Raw genomic sequence first — 24652 nt, 5'->3', positions numbered from 1 at the left:
ATTCGTTAAGTGTGCAAATGAAAGCAAATCTTGAACAGCGGTATGAAAGCATTGCTATGGGCTATTAGTGCTGCACTGGAGTTCTGCAGGGACATGCACTAGCATGCACTCCACTCAGTGGGACCTTTCATTCAACATTTGGAGCACAAATGAAAATCATCTCACGTTTAATTTGAAAACAATGGTTTGGTTTGTTGATTAATTATCCATGCAACTATGATAAGAGTTGACAAACACCTACATTACAAGTTGAACAACTCTTGGAGATTAGATCATGGACAACAACAGCCTCAGAGCCCGAAGCTGTTCTTCCTGCTTCCTTTTCATCCAGACCGGCAGTTAATACTCCTCTGGAATTTCACACAGCCAAACTTCCCAAGTGAAGTCAGGTGTGTGTGTGTGTGGTGCACATACATGTCAAACTCCTGTCTAATGTGTGGGACTGAGTTGGTATACTATTTGTGCTTATGTGTGTGTGTGTGCGTGTGTGTGTGTGTGAGAACTACTAAGAAATGAGTGATTAACATTATTATCCTATGACATGCCACAGTGCACTACTGTCTGTCTGTCTGTGTGCACGTGTATGTCTGTCTGTGTGTGGGAAGCTTTAAATTACTTGTTTTAATTGTACCTGTGTCACAGAGGTGCAGCCTCTTCATCGAACTCCTTCCCTTTCTCGGCACCAATAAAACCCCAAGCCAAGTTTTTCCACTGCCAACGTGTCTGCTGCACTCCGGTGCGTTTGTGCCCTGGAGGGCAGTGTGGAGGGGGCAGCTCTAATCTCTGAGGCGTGGACAGATAGCACTTTATTGGCAGGGCTCGCACAGCTTATTCAGCCAGGTGGACTATAACAGGGTGATGTTATTTTCGTAATCACCGAAACCCATCTTACTGTGTTCAGGACAGTTTATTTTAAATTACGTCAAATAACAGACAGGTCACATTCAGTCTTTATCTAATTATTATACACATGGAATATTTGTGCAATTATTTAAAATGAAAGATCTTTCCATGGGCATCTGGGTAGTATTTGTGACCATTGCTATATATTGGCAAGTCATTCCAATATATGGAACGTGGATTTCTGCAATTTGTGACTCCCAAGAGTAATTCTTAGACAAGCCCTAGTTGTTGCTTGTTTAGAAGATCAAAGTGTCTTCAAGAGCTCATTCTGAAGCCCGCCAGCCATCTGTATCTGTAGGCTGTCTCCTTCAGGCTTTAACAAAAGGCCAGGGACTCCCCTTCAGGTTAAATATTTATCAGGGGACTCAAGAGAACAACTGCACACAGCGGACCCCCCCTCCCCCCTCCTCACGGTTACCGTGGTAACCGTCGTTTCTCCTCCATGTTTAAACTTCTGCTAATGCTTTAGACAGTTGTTTATATTTTTTTTAGACCAGCGGTTTTCAATGTGTCACATCCTGTTGGGTGTTAAGCAGGAAGTTCACTCCGGGACATCAACAAACCCTCAAACTCAGAGGAAAATGAAGGGTCACACTTCAAAGCTCTGTGACCCCAAGGTTCGAAATAGCCAAGGGTTCGCAGCATTCACCTCTTCCTCCATGTGGAGTGGAAGACCCGCCCCTAGTTTGATCAAAAAATCTGTTTAGTTGCCTTTATGTTAGGGATGCACCGAAATGAAAATTGGCCGAAAGGGAAAACCGAAAGTGAGGAAACCAAGGCCGAAAACCGAAACACCGAAAGAAATTATTATGCCAATTATTTGTACCATTGCATTTATGGCTATGACTGTGTACTAACTTCATTAAAATCAAGGCATTGCAATTCAAAGAATAAATCAATTACTAAAGTATTAAAATATTTACTTAGCACTGACATTACAACAATGCACAATATAAAATAAAATAAAATTCAAAATAAAATGTTTAACTTGACCCCACTCATGTGTAAATCAAATAAATAATAATTGACAGGCCTATAACTGACTGGCCTGCTGAAAGATTGTAAAATTAAATATGTTACAAAAACACAAAGTGCATTTAAATAAAGTGCATTCTCTGTAGGACTACTGTGCCTTTAGACTGAGCATACTGGTGAGGCTGAAACCCCACATCCTCTACAACAGAGAATGGCAGGTCATCTAAGGCAATGAATTCCATAACTGTCTGCGTAATGCCCTTTGCCTTGGCACCATCATTAGGAAACCCTCTTGCCTTTTCAAAAACATCCGCCACAGACGGAGCGTGCTCGGATTTTGGGCCATTTTCGGCCGAAATTTTTCGGTGGCCGAAAATTCGGTGCATCCCTACGTTATGTTCATTACACGTTCATGACTGTCGTTTTGTAGAAAGCTGATAACGGAGTGAGCTGGCAGTGGAGATTGTATTCTCTTCTGGACTGTTGCTGGCTGTAGCTAACCTACGCTCACTGTCTTGCGCACACACACACACAGACACACACACACACACACACACACACACACACACACACACACACACACACACACACACACACACACACACACACACACACACACACACACACACCTATAATACAACCATAACTACCATATTTCAGAAGTCTTAAGATCAAAGTAAAACAGAATACACTCACAATCCATGTGAAGCAGGCTTATTGGGACCCATCAGACTTAAAGGCCTCGGCCGGCTTTGTGTTGAGGCAGGCTCTCCTTACCGGATCAGGATTCAGGTGCCCTCGCCCGGTGACTCTGCTTAAGAGACTTCTTAAAGGAGATCCAGGGAAAGTGAGAAGAGCTAATTGTCTGTGGACGTTTAAGGTTTAATGAGGACAGTAGGGTCTGCCTCGGGTTACCCCCTACCTCGGATCGGCCAGAACCCAGCAGGCTTCTGCCGCTGCTGCTGCTCAGGTTGCAGCCTGTTGTACGTTGAGGCTTTTGTAATTTTTTTTATTTTGCAAATCATTATACATAGACGGGCTGAAAAACGATGCTTTTCTCTGGAGCGCCGTTTGTCATCTTTTGCTGATCTAGAAGAGCAAGGTTCCTTTCTATAACAACCTGGCCACCCTCTGTAACACAATTGCTCTCTATTGACTCTCCATCTCTATTGATTATGTTCACCAGTGTTCTATGACACTTTGTATGACACTGGGTGAGACACAATTCCGGTTGGATCATTTGGGTCCTTTTAAAAAATGTGTACAACAAACTCTGTACTGTACACCACAAACACAGATTACATTACTGTAGTCTGGGAGCAAAGTGCAACTAATGGTCGCCATGGTTTTGGCTAGGCTAATTACCTTGTCAATGAAATTATCGGATCTGCCCTTATATGGGCAGACAGGAAACCATTCTAATGGCCTTTATTCTAGAAACATGCTAGCAGCACTCCACTAGACACAGAATGGAAGAAAATAAATTCGATTTTGAATATTCTGAATTCCGAGCTAGCTCCATGAGAACGATACATATCAACAACAACAAGCCTTTAAAACCCTGACGTTGACTAGCTCACCCCATTAATCTCTCCCCTAGAGTTCTGTCCACCTACAAGGTCAATAAGGGCCCAAGTAACAGCCAAGTCAAGGTTACTGAGCCTATAAACGACACAGCGCAACACACTTAACTGCTTTATGTGTGTCTGTGTGTGTGTGTATTGGTTAGGAGGTGGGTCTGTGTTTTTTAATTAAACTAAACAGAGATGAACTCTTCCTGCGCGGCTCGTCTCTTAAACGGGATGCACACTAGAAAAAACACGGAGCGCCGAGTACTATGAACCTAAAACCATTCCTCTTAATCCCTGACGTACACCGGAGGTGCCAGGATATAACTTTGAGCTCTGCTCCAGACCCTAGCAAGCACTCACAGAATCATCCATTGCCATTCTTACGTTCAACGAACAAGACCTAAAATCTTCCGACTTGTGGCGTGCAACCGGATTTATGAACGACCGACCAATCTCTCTGCTCCTTCTGGAATGTTCACCCACCAGCCCGCCGCTGCCACTGACCTTTGTGATGGCAACATTTCCAGTTGAAAGACCACATTCTTAAAGATGCAGAGTTAATAGCTCAACCATTACGTGATCTATAGGGATATAACAGGACACACGTGTTGAACTGCTGTGATCATGTTGTGTGAGTCAACTGTATCTCATGGAGCTACATATCTTAGTTTGTCTAATAGCAAGCTAACTACAGCTCTATAACTATGGCTCCCACTAGATCTTGCTTGAGGATAGCGGCAAGAGAATTACCCATAAACGGACCCACATGGTGATGTCACTTATGAGGTAATTAGTCTAGCCACCACCATGACCAACCCACCCAGACTGTTAGAAGAAACAGAATAGGAGAAGAACCCGGTGATCCTGAAACCCGATCGCATCGCCTCTCGCGTCGATACTCTCTTATCTACGTTAAACGCAGGTCGGGTCCTGTTAGATCGCCCCGGTTAACCGGGATGGTGGTGAATCACGTAGCTGTGAATCAACCCCCGGTCGGACGCTGGCAGCTGAAGGCCTCTTTGTTAGCAGTGTGTTCAGTCTGTCTGCCAAGCAGCAGGCAGGCAGCGAGGAGACCTTGGCCGTGAGGAGAGGATTCCCAGGCTGGGCGAGGCCGGGGGAGGACAGCTGGGCCCAAGCCAGAGAGCTGTCCGTCACCGGTGGAGGGCCGGGGGGGCGTCTGGAGATTCCAATGCTGGTTGAGATGTGGGCTTGTGATGATGCGACTGGATGAGGGCGTGAGTCGCTGACCCGGATGACTGGACAAAATGTGTTGTGGAGATGGATGGACAGACAGACAGTGGCAGACAGTGATGCACACAGCTGAGCAGACATACCCGTCCCATACACACAAATGAGCACACAAACAGGTGCAAAAATACACGCACGCACGCACGCACACACGCACACACGCACGCACGCACACACACACACACACACACACACACACACACACACACACACACACACACACACACACACACACCTCACATTAAGGACATTATCACAATGCTATTTGATGAATAGTGCAGAAAAAGTCACACATTTATGCAATGAATGTTTATACAAATAGTCCTGTTACTACGACTACTATACTGTAGTATGCATGAATAATCATAGATGTACAAATGCAAAGTACATCTATGATTATTCATGCCATTGGTAGCATATCTAATAATCGCCTGGTATCGCCTGTTGTGGCGTTCTCCTCCTCCTCCCCCCCCCTCCTCCTCCTCCTCCTCCCTCTCCTCCTTGTGTCTCTCCTCCTCCTTGCGCCGCCAGCCAGCGGGGTGGGCCCTGACGCCCCCGCTCCCATCTGTCTGGCAGAGCCTGAACAGGAAATGGACTTGGAGCGCGTCCAGCCCGCCCGGCGGAGCGACTCCCTCCGCCGGGCCTCTGGCTCCCCGGCGCCCCGGGTCTTTGTTTGGTTAGAGGCTAGAGTGTTCCGCACGCCGCTGGTTAATGTTCATTGTCTTTGGGTTATTAATTAGGGCGCTCCTCATCAAGCTCTGATTAATTGGTGCGTCTTCTGAACGTTAGTTTAATTTCTCGTTGTTTAATTAATTCAGGGGGTTAAATACCCACGTGACGACTCGCGGATGAACACAGACCAAAAAAAACACACTAATTAAATCTTTTGACAATGGCATCGAGGAGCCAAGAGCCTTCCTATTGGTCGGGAGAGGTTGTGACGCATCGAGTTACTCAGACCGGTTTGAACCGGCGTTTACTCCATCGATGTCTTTGTGGCCATTAAGACCTCATCCTCCTCATCGCTAATGTACTTAAGGAATGGCCTTCTAAAAGGGTCTCTGCTCCCTCAGCAAAGTGTACTCTGAGATATCAGCCGATATTTCAAGTGTTTGTTCTTTTGAACCATAATCATGGTGACTGTTAGATGCCCAACGACATTCGCCCCTCAGCCCTCACTTCCTATAAAAAGGTGTCAAGTCAACGTCTGCTCTGTGTGTTTGTCAGTGTGTCTGCTCTGCATGTGTGTGCACCGTGTGTGTTTGTGTGTGTGTGTTTGTGTTCCTCAGGCAATACGGATCAGAAATATCTTATGTCTATCGGCCTCTCTGTCTCTCACTAAATCAAATATGGAGTAAGAAGCCGTCAACACTTTTGTTGCTCAGTGACACTTAAGTGCAGCCACTCCCCAGTGTGTGTGTGTGTGTGTGTGTGTGTGTGTGTGTGTGTGTGTGTGTGTGTGTGTGTGTTTGTATGAATAAACTGTATGGAGCTGCTGGGTCAGCAGGGAACATGATTATGTGGGAACCAGGCTAAGAAGGAGGAGGAGAAATGAACACATACACACACACACACACACACACACACACACACACACACACACACACACACACACACACACACACACACACACACACACACACACACACACACCAGAAGAGAGCTCTGGTATGAGGTTGTCCTTCATCCCTCCATTATCCACAGAGATCCGCTACCCGTACAGGATAACAGTATAAAGCCACTTGTGACATCACAAGTGGTAGAATATCTGTTGGTTATACCACCCAAGTTCTTTATCGATATATCTGTTGTGCGCCTTCGTTGACACTCCCACTGATGATGCCAAACTTGTGATGTCACAAGTGGATAATTACAACTCACCCTGATAGCTTGCAGTAAAATAGGGTCCCTTTTTAATGACTTTTCTGCAACAGTGTTTTGTTTAACAGTGTTGTTTAGCCTCTGCTATATGCTGACATACATTATATACAGTACACAGACCCAGTGCTGTCTGTTGATGAGAGTCCGATGATGGATCCACATTCATTAGATAACAACGGACAAGTTCTGCTCTGTGAGCTTGGATTGGTCCGTTGCATGCTACTGTTTTATTTATTTTTCACAAAAAGTGCCTGACCTACCTCTTGCGATGTGCTCTTCATAAGGTGTTGCAGTGCATACATTATCACTATAAAAAAATGAAACCGTGCGTGTGTGGATGAGTGTGTGTGTGTGTGTGGGTTGATTCCGTCATTGTGTTGTTTTAAAGAGAAGGAGACGACTGACTTTATGGATGAGAGTCCACCCTAGAGAGGCTGTTGCTAAGCAACACAATAAATACAGACGTGCAAATGAAAAACGAGTATCAGAAAATTGCTCTGATTTGGCAGTACTTGAGTGTGAAGTTATTGCCTAAACAAAATCATAAATGGATTTGTGCAGTCTGTTGACCTATAAGTGTATCTCTCACAATCTCTCTCTGTCTCTATCTCTCTCTATGTCCCTGTCTCTCTCCCTCTCCCTCTCTCTCCAGCAATTAAGGTGAACTGCCATGGGTCGTGTGGGATTTCCAACAAGCTGAACGATACGTCATGGACGCTGTCGGAGCAGTACTTCAACAGTACCCTGTCTGTCGCCGACAAAGGTAGGAGGTGTCCGTCTGTCTGTTCTCTGTTCCCCTCTTGTCATCTTTTCCCCTCTCCCTCTGTTCTCTATTCTCCTCTCTTCTGTCTTTTTCAATCGTGGGTTATTTTGGGTGTGAGACTCATGACTTGAAAACATTTCCCAGCTTCACAGCACAATATCAATAGGGTCGTACACGGGAAAACATCGCACCTCGTGGGAACACAGACACACTAGTGGCTGTGTGGTTTCATAGCTCAGGGGGGTGAGATTCACACTCATCCCTGTGAACATGACCTCAAACAGCCTCTGGTTTACCACCAGATGTGATGTTGCTTAAGCCTTAGACCATCCATTTCTAAATCTTTCTGTAGCCTTCTGGTTGGTTTAGGCCACAAGCAGAGAGGAGTGAGGCGCTGAACTATCCGTAACACATCTGGGTGCGGACATTCCCACTTGGGGGCCTCATTTAAAAAAAAATGGCTTGTAATGACTCATCACCCTCACAGCTGGTGGCATTCATTTTGTCCAAATACGGGCCGTCTCCCCCGTCGATCATGTGACACTGATCAACCCAATCACCTGATTGGCCCGCTTCACGATCTGCAAGAATCTGCAGGAACCCGGCTTTACGTTTCACCTTCTATGGGGGGTAATGGCAGCAGCAGCTGATCCCCCCCCCCTCCCCCCCATCGTGGAGCGAGAGACAGATTCTGGCCCCCTGCCAGCTCTCGCCAGCTGTTGGTCAGCATTCAACAGTCACCGATGAACAAGCTGGTAGAAATGCGACAGGGCCGGGAGCAGGGAGAGGAGCGGACCCAATCGCAGGGATAGAACCCACGATGACTCAGTGCACGTTAGGAAGAGTCGTTTACGAGCGGTAACCAGAGATAAACATAGAGGGAAGTTACAAACACTGACAGGAACGAAACCAACCGACCACAATGGTAACTGTAACAAGATCACGGGGATAGAATCACTAATTTCACAGACGGTGATTTCATACACGCAAAGTCTGAAAACGCAAGCGTCCTCCTCCTCCTGTGTGTGTGTGTGTGTGGTTGTGAATGATCAAATGCGACGGGCATGCATGAAAGTTCCTGTGAAAAGTGCACTGATGGCAGGATAGGAGGGAAGTCAGCGATGGCCACTGGAGCGTGAAAGCCGGAGCGCTCTAACCGTGAGAAGATGAGCGGTTTTGTTGTGTTATGACGACTGTGTTCCTAATCCTTCTCCACCGCACTGTCACAGAGTGGACACACAGAGATGTGTCGTTAAAATTATCATTCCACACACCACATCAAACTGACGGGTTGTCAATTAAACCTTCATTGTTTGATTACCTGATGTGAGAATACAGTAGGTGCAGATTTGTAGACGGAGAGAGCTTTATTGTGAGTGTGGTGTGTTCCTAATGGGCTTCTTGCGTAGTGCTTTGAAGAGTGGATGAAATAAAATCAATAAAAATGCTTTGCATTTAAATAATTTAGTATTGGTATTCAATCTTATTTATTTAAGGGCCTTGCTTATTTTTTTAGAAAACTGAAAAATAAAGGGGGCCCAGCTGAAGATGTGTTTGATCCAGAGAGTTGCACACTTTTAATACATCTAATAACAACGTTTACCATAGTCCATGCAATCCAAAATCCATTCACGTTGCTTCCTTACGATCCTTATTCACTAATGGAGTCGTTTGGTTGACTTTTCCCTGACTGTTCAATTAGTCTATGTTGTCAAGATTGATGTCATAACCCATGTTTTTTTTTATGAACAAAATCACAGATCTCATGACATCACATTACTTAATGACATCGTCACAGTACATGATGACGGCAGACTGCTCTGTGATACAACACTTGATAATGACATCGTCACAGTACAGGATGACAGCACACTGCCCCGTGACACAACACTAGATAATGACATCGTCACAGTACATGATGACAGCACACTGCCCCGTGACACAACACTAGATAATGACATCGTCACAGTACAGGATGACAGCACACTGCCCCGTGACACAACACTAGATAATGACATCGTCACAGTACAGGATGACAGCACACTGCCCCGTGACACAACACTAGATAATGACATGGTCACAGTACATGATGACAGCACACTGCCCCGTGACACAACACTAGATAATGACATCGTCACAGTACAGGATGACAGCACACTGCCCCGTGACACAACACTAGATAATGACATCGTCACAGTACAGGATGACAGCACACTGCCCCGTGACACAACACTAGAAAATGACATCGTCACAGTACAGGATGACAGCACACTGCCCCGTGACACAACACTAGATAATGACATTGTCACAGTACATGATGACAGCACACTGCCCCGTGACACAACACTAGAAAATGACATCGTCACAGTACAGGATGACAGCACACTGCCCCGTGACACAACACTAGATAATGACATTGTCACAATACATGATGACAGCACACTGCCCCAAATTGTCTCTCCCTTTTGATCTCTGCACGGAACCCTTGTCAATGATGATTAATTATTTCACTCAATCCCCTTGAATAATTAAAAATGTAAATCTCATGATGTCAGACTTTAACAAAGGGTTCCTCTGAAAGACTGGGGATCTCAGGGTCAAGTTAATTCATTTACTCTTTTGATCAAAGTCACTAATGGGTTACAAGAACTAATCAGTTGATATTTAATCAACCACATAGACCTCTCTGGCCCTCATGTACACACACACACACACACACACACACACACACACACACACACACACACACACACATCGGAAGGACCTTTTGATGACGGATTATGATGAACGACAACAAACTATTTGAACAATACAACACCCAACACACAATAATACTCATCATATTCCATAAAAAATAAAAAAAAATAAAAGAAAAAGGGTTACTTCAATGGACTAAAAAGGGGATACACACATCAGAGAAGGAGCATGTTACTGAGAGAGTCGGACTGAGCAGGGGAGGTGCACTCTGGCTCTGCTCCGTCGCTGCCGGCCCCCCTCCTAGTCCTACATCTTGTAAGTCATTGATTAACTCTGCTGGGAAGTGACTTCTCCTGGTCCAGCTGCGCCTGTTTGAGTCCAGAGAGCGACTGCTTGGGTTGTATCCGCCATGCTGCGACTGGCCCACAGCACACATCCAGGCAGACTCTCACACTCGTAATGTCACAAATGGATAGGAAGCTTGTGGGAAGATGAGGAAGAGATGAGATATCCAACAGAGATTATTATGAAGATCCATCCTTGTATATTCATCCCTGCATTCAGATGCAGTATATATTTAAAATGCTCCATTTTAATCAAATAACTTATCTTGGTCCCATGGAGACAACGATTTAAACCGATTCTCACTGGCTGATATCCTTGTTGAAATTGTAATCACTCACAGCTTGTTACCAAACTACCTTTATCATGATATTATTTGTCCTAACGTGAAGCTGAACCTCTCAGGCATCATGCGTCTGCCTCATCACCACGACCCTCTTCCTCTCCATCAGGCCAGTACAATCCCCCCCCCCCCCCCGGAATCCCATCATCATTTCACACAATCACTGGCCAGACTTCAAAATGCAGGAGCTGTTCTTCTGCTCCGGCTACGTTGCCTAGCAACAGCATAGCAGTGTGGTCCCTCATCCGGAGAGTCGTTCGTCACCGTCCTCCTCCTCTGTGAGCCACCCTCCCATTGTCAGCGTGGTTCAGAGGGTTTCCGGCTCCCACCGCACACTGAAGACCCCTCATTCTCCAGGCTGCACCTTGGCCCCACCTGCAGGGACCTCGCTCTGTAGATCATAAGGACCCCCAGCCAGCTCCACACCCCATGAGACCCAGCCAATGGACGGTTACCTGTTGGCCTATTAATGCTGGGGGCTATGGTTTATATTTTCTCCCCATAAATATACACATTGAAATGTGTTTTATGTAAATATAATGTAAGGTAACATTACCTACAGTAATGTGCCATCATTTAACACAAGTGTCACGTTATGAAACGTAAAGGTAACAATGTAATGTAACACAATGCAACGTAACACGTAGCGTAAATTTAACGTTCCGTCGCATGGCATAATGTAACGTAACCTAAAGTAAAATAGCAGAACGTAATGCATGGAACATAATCAAACATAATCGGACATAATGTACCAGTGAAATGCAACGTAACATAATTGAACTTGCGAAACACAACATAATGTTACACAGCATGATACTGTTGACAACATATCACCTTGCAATGTACGTTTCTCGATGAACAACGAGGGGGGGAACACTGAGGGTAATGTACTCGGCAAACCTCAATAGGCGTTAAATGAAAACAACCCCTGTAACACCTTTCATTGGGTAACCGCGGTACACTGGGAATGTGGATGGCGTTGATACCGTTGGCAGGGCTGGGGTATGGCTCAGCTGGAGGGCAGTGTTTGAACAGTGTAACCTCATCCTGCGCAGCACAAGAGGCCCGCACCCACGGGGAGGCCGCACTCTCACCGACTAGCCTTCCAGTGTGAAGTTTAAATAAACAGCAACCCATGTATTTACCATGGCTCTGGCATGGACACACACACACACACACACACACACACACACACACACACACACACACACACACACACACACACACACACACACACACACACACACACACAGACATAGACAATCACACACACACACACACACACACGAGTGGCTCAACCCGCTGGTGCACTGACCATGTCCACAACACACCTTGTTGTGGCCACAGGTTTGATTCCCGCTTGGTCTCATTCCTATCTCTTTTTTGCTCTAACTTTCCTCACACTCTCTTCATTGTCCTGTCCATAAAAGGGACTGAAGCCCATAACAATCTGTAAAGTGTTACACAAACAGACATTTCAAGCGTTGCCATTGTTTAAAAGATTGATTTTTATCTGTGAAAAACCACGGAGCCAGAAACGTCATCCTTCACCTCTCACTGTAAATAGAGAAAACAAACCATGAAAGGATAAGAAGTGACAATTCCCAGCACAAATAGATACCCTGCAAGGGTTTCCTGTTGTTTTGAAGGATACATCTCTATTCATGAAATCCAAACACCGAGTGTGCGACAGCGTGTGTGTGTGTTTTGTGTTTCCTGACAGGAACGCTGACCGCAGGAGAGCACAGCTTCCCGTTCCAGTTTGCCATCCCAGGTATGACCTCATCATGTTTACCCTTTGGGAGGGCCGCCGCTCGCACACACCCCTCGCTGTTCCATGACCGTGCATCTGTACACACGCTGATAACCCAATAAGACGGCCTGTTATTAATAGGTCCATCCAGGTCTTATTTCCTGTCGAAGAGGACATCGCCACGGTAACAGAGCCATTGCCAGACTCTAAGCTGTTGTTGCTACTCGACAATGGAGGGGGAAAAAAGGGACTCACATAATCACGCCCAGTTAGACTGGTTCAGATTAAACCAGTAAAGTACTAGATGTAACGATACTATCAGTATAAAAAAAGATTTTTGTCTCCATGAACCTTTTAGTTAAGTTAGGTTTGACGAGCAGCTTGTGGTTAATTATTTCCTGGTAGTATCCTCCGAATGAATAATGAATAGACTAATACTCATTGGAATGTTATTTGGAAAATGTAGTTCAACACAAAGTCCAAGATAATTATTCCATGAGTAAAGGAAGTGTCTCAATATTCTAATTAAGATGGAGTTAAAGTAGCCTTGTACCTTCCATCGCAGGTGAAACTACAGGAAGTCCTTTATTAACCAACAAGTCTGTCACTGACGAGAGCAAGAGCCGCTCTAGGCGTTAAGATAGTCTATTGGTCAGGGTGTTCAACTCCCACCCTATAGGTCCTGGGTTCAATCCCCCAAATGTCCTCAGCCTCATCTCTTGGGGTCCGTGATCTAGATACCCAACTTCTTCCTGCTCCTGAATGACATATGTATCAACGTAAACTTTAGTATAATGATTACCTTATTTTCTTGTTGAGGCCCATTTCAGAAACTACAGGAAAGTGTCCGCTGCTCTCAAGCACTAACTTCTGGGCTGTTTTAATGTTATGTTAGCCTAAATCATGTCAAATAGTAGTGCTGAATATACTAGCACCTCTTTACGGTGAGTGTGATAAGCCCAGCAACTCCCCGCAACCCCCCTCCTTGCTTCCTTGGTTTCTGTTCTTGAGGTGTTTCTGATGTGAGGCAGGGATCAGGATTAGAAACGTGTGTAAATATGTCCTATCTCAATCTCCCCCCCCCCTCACCCCAAGTCAATGTTTCCAGAACCAAGTAATGGTTTCGTGGTTCAAGCCCAGACATGCTGCCAGGTGTTTGTACAGTGCAAGGGAAGTGTCATGCCTACCTAAAAGGTATTTAAGCTGTGTGTACCAACATGTAATGCCACACCGTTTTTGCCCAGTGCTAGACAATATGTGTGTTTGCTTTGCAGCTTAAAGTACACAAGGCCTTTTCTGGGACAACTTGGGTGTGCACAGCTCGTGTGGGAACTAGTCAAAACAAACCAAACAATGTACCAATGGATCAATCCTTAGTGTTATCAGCATATTAGCTTTGGGTCAATAATCCAAGGCCCTCCTTCACAGGCTGGTTTTCCTGTTTTAAAGTTCAACAAGACGTGAGAGGGGAGCTAGGAGGGAGAGATTACATGAAGATGCCCCTAATGTGTTATCAATATTCTTCTTGAAAATGTCCTCCCTGCTAAGCCATGGTTGACCCGACAGTTGAACTGGTCTCTTTGAGAGAAATTGATCCAACATCAATATAGCGGAACGATGCTGTCAGACATTGTGACATCACAGTCGTTTCCGAAATGATTTATCTGTTGAGAACAGGGCAACTTAAGGATTCATTCAAAAAGGATGCATTTAGTATAAGTTGAGTCAGTGATGCATTTATGATTTCTTTAGCATACATTAAGGCCAGATTTAATTTATATTTTGGATACATTTACAAAACGTTTAGGTCACTTTTTACGACATATGTAAAGGATATATTTACGTTACATTTAGGATATGTTTATCTGTTCAGAATACTTATACTATACTATACTTATACATATGTATAGGATATATTTCGTGATACATTTAGCACAACTTCAGTGTACATTTAAGGTGGACTGTAGGATACCGGGATTTGAATGCCAATAGCCTGATCCCCAGCATTCTGGGAGTGTTCCTGGTGGCAGGAGACGGGCAGACTGCAGTGTGTGCTGTGCGCTGTGCCGGTCTCTAGGCTGGGGGACAGGGAGAGTCCTCTATGCAGAGGGAGAGGCTGGAGCTAGGCGTTGGCTGATAGGACTGGGCAGCTCTGGAAGCCTGGCCAGATAAGGGCGATCAGATAACTGGGGGGTAGTGCTCTGGATTTAGGCCAGCCAGCACCAGGAAAGGAGAGAGGAAATGCTTTGTGTGATGCCTGTGTTTTCTGCTGTGGTTTTCCTGCATCAGGTTTCGCTGTTAGACTTGTTGTATACAGTGCATGCTGTGGACGGATGCAGCGGGTATAAAATGTTAGATCTTAACTATCAGGAGAGTGGGAAATGCCAGGGTGTCCTCATCACGCACAACTAGTTACATGCTAGACAAATTGCTTATTCATTGAATCATGATTGAACAAATAAAAAAGCTTTATGCAGGTCTCAGGCTTAGCTTGCAGATTGGAGAGAGGCACTGGCAGCACTATAGTGCTTCAGTTTATTGTCTCTTGCACGCTCTAGCTCTGAACGTCTCTCGTTATGCAGGCTAATCCTCTGGGACATAAGTCGGATCACAACACCAGCCCGATCTCTGTTGAAATGGGAATTAATTGTCCAAATACAACGTCAAATATCACAAGGGTTCAGATGGGTAAAAGCAGGAACAGTGTTACACAGTCGATGGTATTGAACTCCACTACGTCCACCGGTTTTCAGTGAGCTGTTTCTTCATGTCATGACCCAGATCATGGAAGGATACGCATGAGAAGCACGAGTTTGGCAGCTTGACTAGAAGCTAGAAACTTGAGTCATCTAGAAACTAGAAACTACAACCAACTAAAACTGTTTTTGTGCCGTACACAACATGTCAGTGGAACGGCCGCAACGCTCTGAGTACTTCTATTATCTCTAATTAAATCGCAAACAGGGATTATGACCATCCCTCCCTGTTTAGTCTCATCCTGTGGCTTGTTTTATACCTGGAATGGGGCTTTTACGGGAAAATAAGGATGATGATTTGCTATAACTCTAAGCGTCCTCCTCTGTCTCGAATCAAATCTTAACTATTCCATTCTGAACAGAGAGTTCTGAACAAATATTTAAATAATCAAATTGAATAGGATCTTATGTTATTTAATTAAATCTTCTCAGCAGTACAGTTATCTAATCTTTTTTTGCTCTACTCAACTCTACTTTAATATATTTATAAATTCTCTGCTATCTATTTCCAGCTGCAGTACCGACTTCATTTGAAGGCCCCTTCGGGAAGATTGTTTACCGCATAAAAGCTTTCATCGATACGCCTCGCTTTTCGAAGGACTACAAAGCCCAGAAGCCCTTCTACCTTCTCAATCTGCTCAACCTCAACGAAGTCCCAGACATCGAGGTAAGAGCTTTGTGGTTAATTAAATGTATTGAGGATGTCTCTGCCTCTTGTCAACAGAACTAGCCATGTTCTTTTTTGTCAAATATATAAAGATGATTTAAAAATCAAATATTTGAAAATATAAGAAAAAAACCGGAAGGAAGAACTTCCGATAGATTACAAAGGAGGCTTAAAGTCTTCATCTTTTGTTTAGCCAGACCAGCTTTTGAAAGCTGTGTCCTCATTCACTCACACTAGGATCCACTTTATACTCATACATTTGTCTATGAATACCTTTTATAACCTGCTTCCTAATAAAAGCTGTGGAGTTTAGCCCTTTTTTGCCACAGGAACGGCGAGGAGGTAAGAGGAGAGGAGGGACCTTGAGAGGGAGGAGGGGAAAGGGGGGAGATGGGATTGGAGGGCTGGCCAGGAGGGGAGGGGAGGAGATGGGAGTGGAGGGCTGGCCAGGAGGGGAGGGGAGGAGATGGGATTGGAGGGCTGGCCAGGAGGGGAGGGGAGGAGATGGGATTGGAGGGCTGGCCAGGAGGGGAGGGGAGGAGATGGGATTGGAGGGCTGGCCAGGAGGAGAGGGGAGGAGATGGGAGTGGAGGGCTGGCCAGGAGGAGAGGGGAGGAGATGGGATTGGAGGGCTGGCCAGGAGGGGAGGGGAGGAGATGGGAGTGGAGGGCTGGCCAGGAGGAGAGGGGAGGAGATGGGAGTGGAATCTCCTTCATACTAATCGAACCATTTATGGGGCCAGCCATTATCAAGATGACACCTTATTGGATTTCGGCAATCAACCAACTGTAATTCATTCTTTCCCTCGCTTCAATCTAATTGAAACTCTACCCCTTCACCCCCTCTCCCATTCTTCCCCCTCATCCGCACTCACTCCGATATCACATCGCTCCTGAACATAAGAACACCACATATGATTGAACCTCATGTTCCGGAGTGACACTTGGGCCCGAGGGTACCAACCTCACGCCCAGCGCCAGTTTTGCATTTCACACGACTGACAGGCACAATGGTTTCCTGGAATCCAGGAAGAGAGGCCCTGATTGTTCAGAAGACGGATGTGGTCTAAAATCGAAATGTTCTCATATAGAGACAGTTGGGTCAACTCCAAACTGATAGCTGAGGGATGACTAGGCCATTTCTAACTAACTACACTCCAATAATAGCTCTTCAATCGAACCTGCCGCATCTTTAACCAAACAACAAACAGTGACAACGTCATTCTTTTCCCCCAGCAACCCAACCACGCGGTGACCACCAAGAAGTTCACCTACCTGCTGGTGAAGACCGGGACGGTGATGCTGAGGGCGTGCAGCGACCTGCGGGGCTACACCCCCGGTCAGGTGGTCCGGCTGGCCACCGAGATACACAACAAGTCTGGGAAGGACACGGGCTCCGTGTTGGCCAGCCTCATACAGGTAACTATCATACAGGTCTTCCTATTGGCCAGCCTCATACAGGTAACTATCATACAGGGCTTCCTGTTGGCCAGCCTCATACAGGTAGCTATCATACAGGGCTTCCTATTGGCCAGCCTCATACAGGTAGCTATCATACAGGGCTTCCTATTGGCCAGCCTCATACAGGTAGCTATCATACAGGGCTTCCTATTGGCCAGCCTTATACAGGTAACTATCATACAGGGCTTCCTATTGGCCAGCCTCATACAGGTAACTATCATACAGGGCTTCCTGTTGGCCAGCCTCATACAGGTAGCTATCATACAGGGCTTCCTATTGGCCAGCCTCATAAGGGTAACTATCAAATGGTGTTCCTTATTTTTGCAGACTCTCAATTCACCAATCAGTAATCCCCAACATCTTGATGGACATTGCCTTTGATTGGGTTGACATGTACACCACAGTGCTCTGAAGCCATGTGGCTATGTTGCTATGTTTATATTGCAGGCTGCTGGTTATGTTTCTTACATGCTGAGCTTGGCTGAGCATGTAAAGGCCTTAATAAAGCCACGCCATGGAAACTGGCGGTGGTTCTAGCCAATTCGCTGACGTCACATGATATACACCCAAATGAATAGCAGAAGGATGTGCATTTATGAATGAATGAATGCATTAACTCATTTGTTAGAATACATTTACATATGACACATCTTTTTATATTTGTATTTTAATAATTTCCTTGTTTTTTAAAATGTTAAAAATCAAACGTAAACTGGTTTCTACGTATGTGAAATGCACCACCCACACCCGTGTTTAGCCATGTCAAGAAACACCTGTCCAGAGTTCACCTGGCCTCTGGACAGCCACCCCCTCTCACCCCTACTACCTATTGTATGTTGTACGTCCTGGCACTTAACGTACGCACTTATTGTATGTCGCACTAAGTTATAGTACTAAGTTTTGCAGCATCTTATCCTAGCTATCTTAGTTATATTCAGGGAATGGGTTAACCTAGCGATTTGTAGTGCTTTGCACTTGGTCCTATAACCATCCTTACTGTACCGACTGCAACATATTGTTTCACTTTCTTCTGCCAAATGTACTTATTGAAGGTCGCTTTGGATAAAAGCATCTGCTAAATGCCCTAAATGTAAATTTAAATGTCATGCGTGTGTTTCTGTCCCCCCCCAGAAAGTGACCTATCGGACGAAGCGGCCGCTGTACGACCTGCGGACCATCGCGGAGGTGGAGGGGGCGGGGGTGAAGGCGGGGAAACACGCTGAGTGGCGGGAGCAGATCATCGTCCCGCCCCTCCCCCAGTCAGCGCTGGCCTGCTGCGGCCTCATAGAGGTGGATTACTTCATCCAGGTCAGAGACACCGGCTCATTCAGCATTTGTAACGTCTTTATTCATTCACCCATTTTTTTGTTTATATTTATGTATTTATCGTCATTATTTTTTATATTTTTTGTTATCATTTTTGTTGTATTTAATTATACATGAATGGTTTATTTTTATTATAAATTCTTTAATTTAATATGTATTTTGTTTTTTATCTACTTTTTGGTTATGTCTTTGTAGGCTGATAGAATTAAGATAGTTTGAACTCCAGCGATCCTTCCATTGGTTAAGAGTGGCACAGTCATTGCTGTCTGTATGGTTCCCATCTACATGTCACATCACTTTTAATGGGCCTCCTTCACTGGGCGGCCATCTTGGATCTAGACACTATCTGGGTCGGAGGCACTGGCCTCACTAGGATTTGAGGACAGGCTGGGCTTAGCCCGGCAGGGGGTTTGGATTTGATATACAAGCTCTATTTTTATGCTTTTTGATGCGCACTGGCACCTTATTAAAATTCAAGTACATGTCTTAATCATTGACTTATTTTATGTTTTCCCTAGATTAATGATGAATTCTGATATTTAAATTATTAGTAGTTCTTGGTAATAAGTATGAATATTGAGTAGAAGCAGAATACTTCCTCACTGCTATCAATAAACATTTATGGACATGCTTCAGTACCAGACTACAGAAAAAGAGTTGAATGTGTTTATTTGAACATGAGTTTATTGGAATATTGCATTTTCTTTACCTTACACACACACACACACGCACACACACCCACACACACCCCTTCTTCAAAAGCCCCAACCTAACGAGGATGGCTGCCTGACTTCAACCTTGACGCCCCTCTCTCTCTCTCCCCCATGACGTCCCTCTCTCTCGCTCTCTCTCTCTCTCTCTCTCTCTCTCTCTCTCTCTCTCTCTCTCTCTCTCTCTCTCTCTCTCTCTCCCCCCATGACGTCCCTCTCTCTCGCTCTCTCTCTCTCTCTCTCCCCCATGACGTCCCTCTCTCTCGCTCTCTCTCTCTCTCTCTCTCCCCCATGACGCCCCTCTCTCTCTCTCTCTCTCTCTATCTCTCTCCCATGACGCCCCTCTCTCTCTCTCTCTCTCTCTCTCTCTCTCTCTCTCTCTCTCTCTCTCTCTCTCTCTCTCTCTCTCTCTCTCTCTCTCTCTCTCTCTCTCTCTCTCTCTCTCTCTCTCCCTCTCTCTCTCTCTCTCTCTCCCCCCAGGTGTCGTTACGGTCTCCCGAGGCGGTGGTCACGCTGCCCATCTACATCGGTAACATCGCGGTGACCCTGTCGCCATGCTCCCGCTCCCTGGCCTCGTCCTCCCAGTACCCCAGCACCCAGAGCCCCGACCGCATCACCCCCAGTGCCCCGCCCGCCGAGCCCCACGACGGGGACGGGGGGGCCGCTGGGGGGGTGGGCCCCGGGGCCAGCGAGGAGATCCCCACCAAGAGCCACTCCCAGCAGGACCCGTCGGGACAGGCCAGCGCCACCATGTCCCCCAGCGCCTACGGCCACGCCCCGGGGCAGCGGGGCGGGGGCGGGGGGCTAGGGGCCCCGGGGGGGGAGTCCTCGGGCGCGGCCCCGCTGTTCTGTGTGTCCACGGGGGCCACCGTCCCCTTCTACTCTGAGGGCAGCGCGACGCCGATGCCCACCTCCTGCTCTCTCATCCTACCCCCGGAGTACAGCAGCTCTGACTACCCCCATGGTACCCTCTCACACACACACACTCACTCACTCACACACTCACTCACTCACTCACTCACTCACTCACTCACTCACTCACTCACTCACTCACTCACATATAAATGCACTCACTCACTCACTCACACACACACACACACACACACACACACACACACACACACACACACACACACACACACAATACACATAAATATATACAAACACACATACAAACATGCATACACCCATACAACTATTCCGCTATACAGTGTATATATGTATTGTATGACTGCCCCAATGGTGGGTTGGGACCGGTTGTACTATATAGTTCAGGGGTCATCTACAGACAATGGCCCAGGATTAATTTGATGGAGTTAAGCCACAAGGAAATAATCTACAGATTACATCATTCCTCTTCTGGCTCTCATTTCTCTCCGTGCAGAACCTCCTCCGAGCTACGAAGAGAGCTGCAGCAGCGCCCCCCTGAGGCCAGACAGAATACAGTAGACCACGAAGCCCCTCCCACTCCCTGCCTTCAACCAATCGTGGGGTAGAAACGGGACACGATGGACGTGGATGTGAAAACATTTTGGAGAGAGGAAGAGACTTTTAATTTTTAACTGATATTTTACCGAATACACACCAGAACTCTAATCGGTGTTAGATTTGGGGGAATTACACTGTGCCTCGAATTATCTAGAACTATACAATAATTAAGACGTTATTTACTTTTTGCTATTTTGTCATTTATGATGCCTTAATTATGTACATTTGGTCTACTGGGAGGATGCAAATGAGGCAAGACTTTTATTCTAGAAGTTGTGCATTTTTAAATATGAAGCTTTTGTTTGTGTGTTTGTCAACCACAGTGAACGAGTAGGGCCTAAGCAGAAACAACTGGTTTCTGTTTATATAAGGGTTCTGTTCTTCTAAAATCTCATTTTGCATCCTGCTTTGTCATTTGATAAACAATATGCGTTCCTCTGCGTCTTCCTACTCCTGTAGCAAAAGGAGGGACCTCTCTTTATGTACCAATGGCTTATTTAAATGTATCTTTTTATTCACACACTTTTAACTTTTTAAATTGCCAAGGTGCTGTAGAGAAGGTTGCAAAAAATTGAAAACAACATTCTTTACTTATCTTTCAACAGATCTTTACTTATCTTACTTGTGTTCGGAAGCTTCTTAAATTATTATTCTGACGTGAGATATCAGTGAATCTAACTTTCCACCGTTGCTACAGTAAGTAAAGACATTGCTGCAGTTGTTGCTGGCAGAGGAGTGGTCTATGTCTACCCCCTTGTGGCCACTGCTGGAACAGGTTGGAACTTGGACTTAAAGAATATTTAACTGGTGCGGAGGTGGAAACTAAAGGAACCAGCTGTTTGTATTTGTATCTGCTTTGTCTCGTCCTACAAACTAAGTCCATTGTTGTGTAGATAAGACAAGGGATACGCATTAAGATACTTATGCAATTTCTGCCCCTCTATGATTGTATATTGTTTTACTTTGGGTTTGTTGCCCTATCCAATTTGTTGTTATTTTGAGGAATGAAGAAAGGTTAAATGTCCCTGTGACTCTCTTTATGTTGCTGTGTAAATCATTATTGTGCACATACCAGCACCTTGAATATTTCTGTGTTGATGTGTGTGTGTGTGTGTGTGTGTGTGTGTGTGTGTGTGTGTGTGTGTGTGTGTGTGTGTGTTTGCATTGTGTGTGTGTGGGAGCATGCATATGAGCTTGTGTATTTGCAGTGTGTAAGTGAGAAAGTGTATCTCATTTGTCAGCCATTACTTTGATCAGACTCCTCATCTTCCAGTAATCTGAATCATGCCCAAAGTTAAAAAAGATTTATAGTTTGTAATTTATTTGTTCTTGTTTCAACATTTCTGTTTTCTGTGTGCGTTAAGCATCCATGCAAGTGTGTTACCATTTCCATTGATTTTATCACATGTAAACCATACACTTGAAATGAGTCTCTAGCTTTCCTGTTAATAGAGAATAATTTACCCTTACAGCAAATTCAGATTCCTTTCATTCAGGTGCAGGTAGCTGCTGGCAATCGTTCTCTAGGACTGGCTACGAATAGGGAGACTGCAGACTTGGGAGTTTAAACCCAGAACCCTTTAGGCTTAGAGTCCAGCAGCCCTAGACTCTCCTGACTGCTGCTGCACTTTGTTATGAACGAACCACAGCTACACCTTACTGTGAGAACCCTTGTCGCTTTCCACACAAGCTATACTGGCTGCTGTTGTGAATGCATGCCTTACAAAAAACATCTGTTCGTAACACTGTGTCTTTAAACCTATAGATTTAAATCCTTTTCTTTTGTTCAAGTCTGTATGAACGCCATGACTGGCCCATTTCACAGTAAAACAAGATATTGGAAAGGGGTCAGCTATCATTTGAGCTGTTTTAACTTATCAATATTACTCAAAATTTACTGTTATGCCCCTTCCCCCACTCACTATGTCTAGTTGAAGCCATTACCAAACTCACCCTCGCTGATTTACAATCACAGTCATCATTCATTATTTCATGACCAACAGCTGGGACTGAGAACATTCATAAGCATATGGTGGTCGTTCTGGGCCGGGCACTCTTTGAGATGCCAGGGATTGAACCCAGGACCTCATGCACTCTACCACTGTATTAGATGCCCTTGATTTGGTAAAGACTATATGAGGAACATTTTAAGCCTATTCACACTCTCTTGGACTGTAATACTGGACATTTGATGATGCAATGTGGAGTTCATTCCTCAGTCCCTTTCAGCCCGACTAGTTGACCTTTGACCTGCTGAACTGTAGTATTTTTTTTTAAACTATTGTGTTTAAAAAATACGCTTTGTAAAATGTTGCAAAGAAAAAGGTGCAATTCCAAATCTCTTCATTATGGTGAATAGTACAAAACGCATGTTCCTGGAAATCACCTCGCTTCTGTTCCATAACGGTTCCTCTCTTGTTTGTTTGTTCCTAAACAAGAAGACATGAGCGAAACTAAAAATAAATCACTGTTCATACTCTTTATCCTGTTCATTATCATGAACGGTGTGTGTGCTTTTGTATTTTTCTACTTCAAAGCGTTTACAGGTGCGTTGTACAGAAATAGAGATAGCAGCACCGTAGTATGTTATGAACGTCAATCAATGTTGTACACTATAACAATAAAATCATCTGACAGTTCACCTTGATGTCTGCGTATGTGTGACCTAAACAATATTTGTATCTGTATTTACTGTGTGATCAGTGATATTCCACATATTCTAAATAACAAGGTACTATAAAAACACTAGCAACTTTTTCTGAAAGGTTTTAAACTGATCTCTGCCTATATAATGTGTTTTTAGTAGAACAATAAAAAAATAATTACAAATTAAAATATATATATTCTCTCAGATAATAATATTGATAAAAAAATACATAAAATCTGTCAAGTTTAAAAGTTGAACGCCAAACCTACCATACTGTAGGAAAATCTTCCACAAGATAAGCATTGTGTTGCTAGAGCAGGGATTTGGTTTTGATTGAAAGGAAAGTTATGAAAGAGACCAAATAATTGGGTTATATTATGAACGAGGTTACTAGGTGTAACTTCATGTGTGCGTTGTCAAAGGTCTAAATGATGAAAACACTTGGACCTGCAAACAGTACAGAGAGGAAAGGGAGGGTTGTTGTATTCAATCAACTCCCACATCTATGAAAGTGCAAGAAAGAACTTGTATTTGCTGTAGCAGTATTGAAAGCATGAAACAGCTATAACATGTGAGTATTAAAGGATCATAGATCTATATATTTATAAAAGCAGTTTAGCTTATGACCACCATAAACATGTTGTTTGGAATACAAACTGCTCTTGTAACACTAGGTAAGATATGTAGGCCTATATTAAATATAATAATACATTTAAGATGGGGGAAATTGTATATTTATCTATTTCAACTGAGTCAAACGTTATTTGATGAGGTCCAAATCAATGTTTTCTTTCATCAATAAACTGACAAGCAGGAAACAGCCCTCTGTTTAAGTTGTGAAGGGCAATTCCTGTGTTTTTTCAGGTATTAACGACCTGCATTTTAGTGAATGTGTTTGATTCGCATGGTTTATTACATTTTCTAGTATCATATTTTTCAATGCCTATTTAATGCATCTCCCCAAAAGAAATGTGACACAGGTGTGGCCTCGCGCGGATGCCAGAACGATAAATATGACGTTCCTCGGTGGGCGGAGCTTATGTCCAGGCACCATGGATTCGGTAGGATCCGAGGTGAGTACGAGACCCGTTTACCACCGGTTTGAGAGATAAATCACCCGCT

The 24652-nt window shown here is 44.7% G+C and overlaps 2 protein-coding genes across 2 annotated transcripts in view; both read left to right on the top strand.

Annotated features, from left to right (window-relative positions):
• Positions 1–23524, top strand: part of arrdc1b (arrestin domain containing 1b) — a 31706-nt gene extending 8182 nt beyond the window's left edge. The window contains exons 2-8 of the mRNA XM_079755844.1: positions 7231–7341; positions 12447–12497; positions 15745–15899; positions 17135–17317; positions 18491–18667; positions 19876–20359; positions 20780–23524. Of these exons, the coding sequence (XP_079611970.1) occupies positions 7231–7341; positions 12447–12497; positions 15745–15899; positions 17135–17317; positions 18491–18667; positions 19876–20359; positions 20780–20844 (1226 nt within the window). The 3' untranslated portion in view covers positions 20845–23524. The remainder of the gene's footprint in view (positions 1–7230; positions 7342–12446; positions 12498–15744; positions 15900–17134; positions 17318–18490; positions 18668–19875; positions 20360–20779) is intronic.
• A 1058-nt stretch (positions 23525–24582) lies between these two features.
• ehmt1b (euchromatic histone-lysine N-methyltransferase 1b) overlaps positions 24583–24652 on the top strand; it is a gene marked incomplete at its 5' end in the record, with an annotated part of 28334 nt that continues 28264 nt past the window's right edge. The window contains one exon of the mRNA XM_079755837.1: positions 24583–24603. Within this exon, the coding sequence (XP_079611963.1) occupies positions 24583–24603 (21 nt within the window). The remainder of the gene's footprint in view (positions 24604–24652) is intronic.

Source organism: Pollachius pollachius, assembly GCF_949987615.1.
Source record: "Pollachius pollachius genome assembly, chromosome: 18".
Taxonomy (NCBI): Eukaryota; Metazoa; Chordata; class Actinopteri; order Gadiformes; family Gadidae; genus Pollachius; species Pollachius pollachius.
This window is presented reverse-complemented; position numbering and strand designations above follow the sequence as displayed.